Raw genomic sequence first — 10,453 nt, 5'->3', positions numbered from 1 at the left:
ACCCAAGGGGGAAGGGGGTAAGAACTTACAGGGGTTGAGAGGGGCTGGGACTCAGAGTGAGGCGCAAACCCAGACCCCTCCCCCGCTTCCCTCCTTTACCACCTTCCTGGGCCCCAAGAGCAGGGGTAAAGGGTGGTATTTTAGCCGCCTCCACCAAGAAAAGTGCAGGACCCACCATACTATATCGACCATCTTGTCACAGTACTCAATGAAATTAATCAAAAGGCTGTTTTGATTCCAGTGGGAGTAGGATCAAGTCTTCAGGGAGCTGTCCAGTCCAGCCGGTGTGCAGTTCTGCATCCCAGCTCATTTCCCTTTCAAACATATATTTCACTTCTCAGTAAGGGTCCCACTCCTGTGCAATCAGCTGGGTACTGCTGTTTTAAAAACAATACAGTTGGTGTTCTTTGAGTTACACAAAAATAAAATCTTCCACAAATACTCTAGATTAGCTAGGTGTTAGAGGCACACAGAAGTTGCATCGTATAGCTAGGCAGTAAACACTGTATGATACACCCTGTTCTCATCTACACCAGTATAAATCCAGAGTAACCCCAGTGTCGACAGAAGTCCGTGAATTTGGCCCCAATCCTGCAATTAGATCTGTGAGAAGGGAGTCCCTGTGCAGGTGTGCAGCCCCAGTGAAGCCCGTGTGCATCAGATGAGAACAGAATTTGGCCCTATTTCTATTCCTCAAGCACGAAAGAAAAAGTTAGTTTGGGGAGAATTTATGGTTAAAATTCTTTATAATCATGCCTTCAATTTATTTTGTCTTATCTGTGGCCTAAAGATGCTTCTCTTACCCAGCAGGCCAAATAAATTCTTTTAAAGTAAATAAAATGATGCCCAAAGCAAACTAAAAACCCTCGTGTTCAGCTTTTCCAGTTACTGGTGCTTTCAGGAAAATGCCAGTGTGCTGTAAAAGTTATTCTAATTACTATAAGTACAAAGAAATGTAAACCAGTAAAAATGCTTATGAATAATATTTAAAAAGAATATGTAGTCATCAAAGAGGAGGCTTCTAATTTGACAGTTGGAAAAATGCAGAATAGGACTATAGAACAGCTCTCTTACTAGACAGCTGGAAAGGGACGTACAAAGTTGATGTAAAGATCTTTATTTTTTTAAATTAATTTAACAGTTTACACAAGTGTTAAATTAACCGGAAGTGAATAAGATACATCAAGGACTTTACAACTACTCAAACTCTGATTTCCCATGCTCTCTAATGGAAAGGCGTATTTTTTTCTATCCTATTCTGTACCAAGCTTTGCCTCCAACTGAGAAAAATTATTAAAACGGCAGCCTCAGCGAGTGGGACGCAGTACCATTTATTCAGGGGAGATGGTGAAACCATTACAGGTCTTTCTACGCACTGCTTTGAGAACTCTTTTTTGCAGCATACATAAGGCAGGGAAAGGGGAAATTAGATCTTTGAAAAGAACCATGAAAACTGACTCAAGGATAAAAGGCTCAGATGGGAAAGGATTCAGTGAAAAACTACCAGGACATGAACATTTCTATTTTGTTTACAGACAGTGAGGGGTGGTGAGTGCCTGCCTTCTTCTGAGAAGACAATGAGTTAATCTTTCCCGCCTGTGTAGGCAAAAGTCTCCAGAAACCTGCCCTGGTTGAAGTGGAGACAATGACGGATGCAGGCAGACTCCAGCAGGAGGCCATTCTTCATGAAAGTTGGGATCCTGCTCCCACTGAACATCAGCAGTTTTGCCATTGACACTGTAGGGAGCAGGAGGATGAAAGCAGGGAGATTTGAGGAAGTCATCAAAGAAAATGGGCTGGGAACTTGGTGAGAGCAAGAAAGAAACCCTGGCCTGATCCTCAAGTGCCTTGCACCGTCATTGATGCCTGGGCAGAGTGGGGTAAAATGCCACCAGGTCAGATGGAAGAGTTTTACAGCCACCTTGCACAGATGTCACACAAGGCAATGGAAAAACAGATCCCCAGTACAGAAATCTACATCCTGACAATGGCACATAATAGGATAGTGCAGTTTGCTTTGCTCTCCTCAAGAGCCCTTTTGGAATCACTGGTGATCAGCAAGGGGACTATAACTACCATGACAAATGGAGATCTGTCTGCAACAAAAGAACAAACTTTCTCCTCCACAAGGAGGGTCTAAAATCCAAGGGAACCTGCAACCTCACATCTAAGTTCCATGCATTTTTGCGAAGCTCTTAGTTCATCCCCTAGGCAGGATTTTTCTTTTTAGAGACAGGCACCTTCTGTTTAAGGAGGGAATCCCCCACATTGTGCTGAATTAGCTCAGGGCCTGACTCCAGTTGAGTCAATAAGGGCTATTCTCAGCTACACACGGACAATGCCAGGGACTTAGTGTATCCATAAAGAAAAATTTGACCCCTATCCTTTGGTCCCTCAACTATAGCTTCTTAGAGGCTTTAACAGCCTCTGCTGCCAGATGTTTAAGTCAATCAAGTAAGGATTTTTATTATGCACACCCTCCCATACCCCTTCTTCCCACATCTTAGCTTTGTTTTGCATTGACTTCAATAAGAGATTAAGTAGCATACGTCCCCAGGTGGGGATTTAAATTTCTAACTCTCAGCCACGCCCGCTTACAACCGAAACTGGATTTTTGGAGAGGACAATGCCACATTCTTTGCTGATAGTCAGACACAATGAACAAGAGAGTGAAAAGATATTTTGTTAAACCCAGCAGAAGGGTTGGCGTTAATGGTAATGGAGCGTAAAGGCACAAAAACCATGGAGAAAGCAAGACCACATCTTCCAGCGCCACTGAAAACACCCTCGTTTGCAGGGAAGTCAGAAGAGTGCAAGGTGGGCATCAGTTGTTTAAGGAGCATTTTACATCCCTGTCCTCAGCTGAGAGAGCCATTGTACGGGCACTTAGTCAATCCAGCTGCTGCGTGTCTGGCCTACCTGTTGCAGCAGGCAGATTTCAGAGAGGCTCCGCTCAGAAAGGCATAGGTGCTGGAACTAGGGGTGCAGGGGGTGCTGCAGCACCTCCTGGATTGAAGAGATTTCCATCACATACAGGATTTAGTTTGGTTCAATGGCTCTCGGCACCCCCTCTATAAAAATTGTTCCAGTCCCCCTGCTGAAAGGGGTAGAACCACAGCACAATCTCCAGCCCTGGAAAGGGGGTCTGTTGAAGGAAGGTCTGCAGAAAGTGAGAGGCAGCACATGAACCGTATTGCTCTCTCCCTTCCTCCCACCCCAACCCAATGAGCTAGGCTCAGCAGACTTCTCACACCCAGCTACGGCTTTAAAAGTGTCGAGTCTAGAGGCTAAGGCCCTTACCTTCAAATATGGCTGAACTAGGCTCAGTGCAGGACCTTCTTCCCCCGGGGGCCATCATGACCTCAGAGCGGCTCTAAGTCACAGCCAGCTGCCAGGATCCCCAAGGAGCTGTTAGTCCTGCTAGGGAATCACCTGGATGCAGGAGCACTCTGGCCATGCCTCCTAATGCAGGGTCTGTGTCAGGAGCGGCCTAGAGCCCTTCTCCCCATCCCCCGACCAGCTGCGCAAATCCCCAGCTGGCCATTTCAGTCAACCTTGCTATATCTTTGCACCACCTCAGTAGAGGAGCATTTTAGCAACCAGCCAGGTGTCCAGGCCACTGCCAGTTATTGGGAGGAACTATCAATTATTCTGCTTCTTGCAATTAGCCATTTAGTAGGCCTTTGCAGGAACTTAGCATAATTAAGGCAAGCCGGGAAGCGGGGGGAATTGCTATCACATGAAGTGAGCTTGACTTTACACCCTCTCTGATATGCTGGGGTAAACGTCTGTGGAAAACAGGAAGTCTGGATATATTTCAGGGCTGCTGTTACAGGGAAATATGACTGCCTGAGTAACTGCTTGCTTAACAATTATTTTTTTGATGATATATTTTTGTAACCCCTGCTTCTTGCCTAGTGACTGATTTTATGTACACTTTTCATGTCTCGGTAACTTTTTGAGTATAAGAGGGGAACTGTGGGTTTGGGTCAAGCGGATCGCTTCATGGACACATCGAGAAGATCTCCAGCCATAGGCGGAAGATTGGCCACTGGAAACCTGCGTCTGAGTCACCGGAATACTGCTCCAAACTCCTCAGGGGTAATTATCGGTTTGGGATGCTCTATAACCTATGGTGTTTGTGTGTGCTTGAGACTAAACAAAGCAGTGACTTTGAGTAAAGGTATTCCAGTGGGAATGATGGAGACTAATAAAGTGCTGGCTTTAAGTGAACACATGTGGTTTTGACTCGTCTGTGCTAGCCACATAGCAGACGGAAGCGCTGCGCCTCCCTCGTCCTGATACCACCTTGCATAGATTAAAGTTACCGAGAGCTTTGGGTTCGGGAATCCCCGGGTAACACCTGAGCAGCACAAATGAGCCAGAACAGAGCTGAGGATGTGCCTCTAACAGTGGGGAGATGCCTCTGCACATCCTTCATGTGCCAACTTATGAGCCACACCAGCTATCCAACTCTTGCTGTGTATTCCTAGAGCTTAGGCACCAGCTGTGGGCTAGCTCTGCATTCGAGATACACATCCGTGGCTTCCCTCCCTACCCTAGAATCCTTCCAACCAGAATTGCAGCAAGTGGCCCTGGTAGCCAAGCTCTGAAGATCCACGGGTCTTTGCATTCCTGGTGCCTGCTAGTAACTAGTGAGCTGAATGGCTAATGGAACCCATGCCTTACCAGAGGCATGACACAACGGTCTCCTGATTGGAGGAGTACCTGGTCTCACTGATTGGTCCAGCTGCACTATTCAAGCCAGAAGGAGGCACAGGAAGTTGTCCGTGCAACTGGATGAATTCCTGGCTTACTGCAACTTTGGACTTTGCCTTCCTGCCTCATTCCTGTGCACTGTTCTCTTGCCTTGTTCCTGATCCCTGCCCCGGTCTCTAACTCTTGTTCCAGCTCTGACCCTTGGCTTGACTCCTTATTCTGATCACTAGGTCTGACTGGCCAAGCCCCTGATCATTACACAAGGGGGGACAGGCTCACCACATTACAACACATTCGGAGGATTCATGAAACATTGTAGCACATGTGTAAGACAGGGCTGCTATTTCTCTGATCCAAATGGCCCTATGTTCCTCTGCAGAAGTTACCAGTGACTGTGCAGAAAGATTTAACTTTCCTTGGACCTCATCATGTGCGACAGTGGAGTGCCAGGTGCCCAGCATCCTCCGCTCACACTGAGAATCTTCTATTTACTCAGCAGTTGCAAGCTGGACATTTGACATTTATCAGATTAGATGCTCTGTGCTTTCATAGGTAATTTCTGGGCAGGGAAAGGTAAGTTCTAAGTTGTTAATATACTGACTGTCTCTCTTACACTGCTTGTTTGAATCACTCAGCCTATCAATCACTATAAATCATACTTCTCCCAATGCCAGTCCCCCAAATTCCACTCTGGGTAATCGCATGCCTATGATGGAGATTTTTATGAACTAAGTGAATTCACGAACTATGAATAAGAAAATCCTTACTCTTAAAAGAAAGCCAGTGACACTAAGAGTTTCTACTTTTTTATATCCTTCCTTACAGCAGGGTGGGATATAAGGATACTAAAAGTTTTGCAACCCTAATATGATATTTTGAATTAGACTCACACTCCTAAAATCTCTCTCTCTCTCATGTGTAGCCAAAGACTCAAAAAGTAATAGCAATTTTTTAAAAATACATCAGAAGCAGGAAGCCTGCTAAACAACGAGTGGGGTCACTGGACAATCGAGATGATAAAGGAGCAGTCAAGGCGCATAAGGCCATTGCGGAAAAACTAAATTAATTCTTTGCATCGCTCTTCATGGCTGAGGATGTGACAGAGATCCTCAAATTTGTCACCTAAAAAGAATGGCTCAAGTTTGGGAAACTGTCCCAGATTGAGGTGTTATTAGAGGAGATTTTGGAACAAACTGATAAATTAAACAGCAATAAGTCACTAGAACTAGATGGTATTCACCCAAGAGTTCCGAAGGAACTCAAATGTGAAATTGCAGAAATACTAACTGTAGTCTGTAACCTATCATTTAAATCCACTTCTGTACCAGATGACTGGAGGATAGCTAACGTGATGCCAATTTTTAAAAAGGGCTCCAGAGGTAATTGCAGCAATTACATGCTGGTAAATCTAACTTCAGTACCGGGCAAACTAGTTGAAACTATAGTAAAGAACAGAATTATCAGACACATAGATGAACATGATTTGTTGGGGAAGAGTCAACATGGTTTTTGTAAAGGGAAATCATGCCTCACTCTTTGAGGGGGTCAAGCAGCATGTGGACAAGGAGGATCCAGTGGATATGGTGTACTTAGATTTTCAGAAAGCCTTTGACAAGGTCCCTCACCAAAGGCTCTTAAGTAAAGTAAGCTGTGATGGGGTAAGAGGGAAGATCCTCTCCTGGATTGATAAGAAGTTAATATATAGGAAACAAAGGGTAGGAATAAATTATCAGTCTTCAAAATGGAGAGAGGTAAATAGTGATATCCCCAAGGGGTCTGTACTGGGACCATCCTATTCAACATATTCATAAATGATCTGGAAAAAGGGGTAAACAGTGAGGTGGCAAAATTTGCAGATGATACAAAACTGAGCAGGTGGGGGGACTCGGGGTACCTCCGGGCAGATAGGGGGTGGGGGGAGATCCAGGCTGTGGCTGGCCTAGGACTCCTCCGGGTAGTTGGGGGGTGGGGCTCTGCCTGGCTCATAGCTCCGGACAAGGTGTGTGTGGGGGTGCATTCGGGCCGCCGGCCATCCTGGGACTCCTCTGACCGAGGATGGGGCAGGGGGTCTCAGGGCTCCAGCTACAGAGAGGGGACGCAATAGAAAGGGGTGTAGCCAAGGGTTAGCGTCCCTGAAGGGGGGCTCTACACACACTGCCCATAACCCTATCGCTAACTACAAGTGATCTACCCTTTGGAACCCTAAACTTAGGATGGGGATCCCAACCCATAGGAACCCTAACCCTAGGACAGGGAGCCCTATGCATAGGAACCCTAACCCTAGGGTGGGGAGCTCTACCCATAAAAACCCTAACGCAGACTCCAAGTGGCTAACCGATAGGAACCCTAACCCTAGGTGGGGATCCTTACATGTAGGAACCCTAACCCTGGGACGGGGAGCCCCACCTATAGGAACCCTAACCCTCACTCAATGTGGCCTACTCATAGGAACCCTAAATCCAAGTGACCTACCCATAAGAACCCTAACTCCAAGAGGCCTAACCATACAAACACTAACCCTAGGATGGGGAGCCCTACCTATATGAACTCTAACCAGAGGGACTGGAGCCCTACCCATAGGAAACCTAACACAAACTCCAAGTGGCCTACACATAGGAACTCTAACTCTAGGTTGGGGATCCCTACACCTAGGCACCCTAACACTAGGGTATGAGACTATATGCTAGTGCCAGAGTCCTCCCACCTGAATCTGAGTGCAGGACTGGGTCGTAGTGACTGATGATATTCTTAATTTAATTAATTCAGATTAACATTTCTAATGCACTTTGAACACTATTTTTCTGGGTTAGGTATCTGTAAAACTTAATTAAATCTGTATTCCTATTAACCTTCAGAGTTAGCATTTGGACTCAAATTAAAGGGAGAAGACAGTTAACTAAAACTAGGACAAACATCTGTCTCAAGTTTTGTTTTTAAAACCTATTACCATTAAACAAGATGTGAGAATGCAACATCTGAAAGAGATCAGTGAAGAATCTCATCCTCTCCCCTTTGTACATTTGACAAATCTGTGTCTAGTCAGTTTCACTGTTGCCCTTGTACAGACCACTAGGGCCTGAACCTGCATTTTTACTCACGCATGGCACTACTTCTGTGAATACAAGTAAGCATATGTAAGTCTTGACAGGATCAAAGCCATGGTTGGTTTTCCCCTCTGTTTGTGTGGATCCTTTACACAGCAATAAGGGTGAGAAAAAACATAAAAAGAACAGGGAAACATGACTGTGAAGCCACAGAAGTTAGCAGGGAGACTCAGACACAAGTGAAGGATCTGAAAGTACTTTTAAACTCATCTTTTGAAATCAATTAGATTTCAAGCCAAATATGTGCCATTAATAGAAACAAGCCTCAGTTCCTAGCAACACGGGAAGTCATGTGTAGTTTCCACTCAAACAAGAGTAATCTTTCACCTGTAACTATAATCCTTAAAGAGGGAACTAGATACATTTAGATATGGGTAAAACATCAAGGATCACAGACCAAAGACTGGAAGGTCAGGGAACTTGCACTTTACTTAGCAATTCAATTACACCTTCTTTAGTAAGGAACATGATCTCGCCACTGTTTTGATTCCAAACTTCAAACTCGGGGGGATTATCAAAAACTTTCTTCCCAGCTATTATAACATACGGGTAACCAAGTCTGTTAGCATCTTTTAATCTTTTACCAATGGTCAAATGAGTCCTGTCATCCAGCACAGCTTCCCCTTTAATCTGAGGCACGGCTTCGACAATACTGTCATATAAATTATCCATTAGCACCGCACCCATCTCTTCCCTGCTGCCTTTCTTAGGGGGAATGAAGCAGACCTGGTAAGGTGCAATGAGGGTTGGCCAACGGATGCTGTCTTCTGTTGAAAGCACCTCGACAGAAGCAGCCAGAATCCGAGTTATGCCCAAGCCATAGCAACCCATTTCTGCTAGGACAGGTTTGTTTTGGGCAGTGTGGAAGTTGACATTAAAAACAGAAGAGTACTTGGTGCCCAGATAAAACGTATGCCCAACTTCAATCCCTTTGCTCTCAGACAGTTTTCCTTTGCAAACTGGGCAGTCTGTCTGGTCAGGATTTATTGTTTCCACGTTGGCTGAAAAACTACAGTTGGAGCAGATCATCAGCCTGTCCTCTCCAATGCCTGCAGGGAGCTGGAATTCGTGGGACATGCTCCCCCCAATGCTGCCCGTATCTGCCTGCACTTTGACAAAGCGGAACCCCAAGCTGTTAAACACGTTGCAGTAGGCCTCACACACCAGGCTGTAGGTCTGGCGAGCAGCTTCCTCACAAGTGTCAAATGTGTACATGTCCTTCATGTAGAATTCCCTGCTGCGCAGCAAGCCAAAACGGGGCTTGGGCTCATCTCGAAACTTCCGTGTTATCTGATATAGCAGGAGCGGCAGCTGCTTGTAAGACAAGTTCGCTTGGGAGGCAACCAGGTCTGCGATGGTCTCTTCGTGAGTTGGCCCCAGACAGTACTCTTTGCTGTGTCTGTCTGCAAGTCGGAAGAGCTCTTTGCCCATTAAATCCCACCGCCCACTGGTTCTCCAGAGCTCTGCAGAACTTAAACTGGGCATATTTAGCTTCTGCCCCCCGATAGCCTGCATTTCTTGGTCTATCACCTTGACAAGCTTCTCCATTGCTCGAACAGTGTAAGGCATGTAGTAGTAGCAGCCGGGGCTAGAGGGGTAGATTAACCCTGCTTGTATCATCAGCCTCTGACTCTTACATGTCAGATCGTCAGGTTTGCTCTCCAGCCCAACCTCTCGAAGATTCAGAGGCTGAAAGAGCTGGGACAGCACCAGACGCTTTGCTCTGTGAGGGGGGCCATGGTGACATCTATAGCGATACTGCCTCTGGAGGGCACGGGTTGTCAGACCAGGAAGCAATTCCTTCCATCGTCTTAGCAGCCATTCCATCCCAGGAGCCATGGAGGAACCTCAGTCAAACCTGCAGGGGGACAGAGTGCCATGCACATAAAGCATTACCATAGCCATAGGAACATCAATTATTTTCGCTCAGGAACATCCCAAGCGAGGGCCATCTTCCACTGACATAAGCGGGGGCAGGCTGCAGCCAACTTCATGGAGGTGTGGCCCACCCCCTGGCATGCCATGCTCCATGCTGACCCAAGTGGCCCAGGCTGCAGAGACAAGAGACTCCCGCCTCCGCCGGTGTTTGCCATAAAACGGAGCATCGGCTGCTGTGACCGGGCACCTCCCCACCCCGCCGGAGCGGCGCATCCCACGCGGGGCCCCGCGGTCTCTGGGGGCCCCGCTGGGCTCGGAGCAGCGCGGTCCCCGCTGCGGGGTCCCGGCGCGGCTCAGGCCGCGGGTGTCTAACCGGGGCAGGGCGCGGCAGGCGCTGGGCCCCGGCGAGTCTGCAGCGGGAGCGGCTGCGGGACTCCCGGCTACGCGCTGCGCAACAGGCCCGGGAAGGGTGGCGGCTCCCGGGGCAACGGCCTTGGAGCTGCCGGCTGGACCCCGGCACAACCTCTCCTCAAACCCAGCCCGGGGCTACCCCGCGCCCGCGAGCCGCCGCCTCACCCCGGCCCTCCGCCGCGCCTGAAGGGCCCGCCAAGGGCCATGCGATGGGCGCATGCGCCAAAACAGGCTTCCCGGAGGCTGGGTCTAGCTAGCCAATCAGAAAGAAAGTTCCGTGGCACGTGATGCCCCCAGAGCCCGAAACGGCTCAATTCAGGGGATATGCCGGAAGAAGCCGG

The 10,453-nt window shown here is 47.6% G+C and overlaps 1 protein-coding gene across 1 annotated transcript; it reads right to left on the bottom strand.

Annotated features, from left to right (window-relative positions):
- Positions 1 to 6,742: 6,742 nt before the first annotated feature.
- Positions 6,743 to 10,336, bottom strand: PARS2 (prolyl-tRNA synthetase 2, mitochondrial). The gene is made up of 2 exons (XM_034780177.1): positions 10,278 to 10,336; positions 6,743 to 9,681 (listed from the first exon to the last, which is right to left on the bottom strand). The coding sequence occupies exon 2, from the start codon at positions 9,660 to 9,662 to the stop codon at positions 8,235 to 8,237; it is 1,428 nt and encodes a 475-aa protein (XP_034636068.1). The 5' UTR covers positions 9,663 to 9,681; positions 10,278 to 10,336; the 3' UTR covers positions 6,743 to 8,234.
- Positions 10,337 to 10,453: the final 117 nt, after the last annotated feature.

This window comes from Trachemys scripta, chromosome 8 (assembly GCF_013100865.1).
Source record: "Trachemys scripta elegans isolate TJP31775 chromosome 8, CAS_Tse_1.0, whole genome shotgun sequence".
NCBI lineage: Eukaryota > Metazoa > Chordata > Testudines > Emydidae > Trachemys > Trachemys scripta.
The sequence above is the reverse complement of the archived record's forward strand: the minus strand, read 5'-3'. Positions and strand labels throughout refer to the sequence as shown.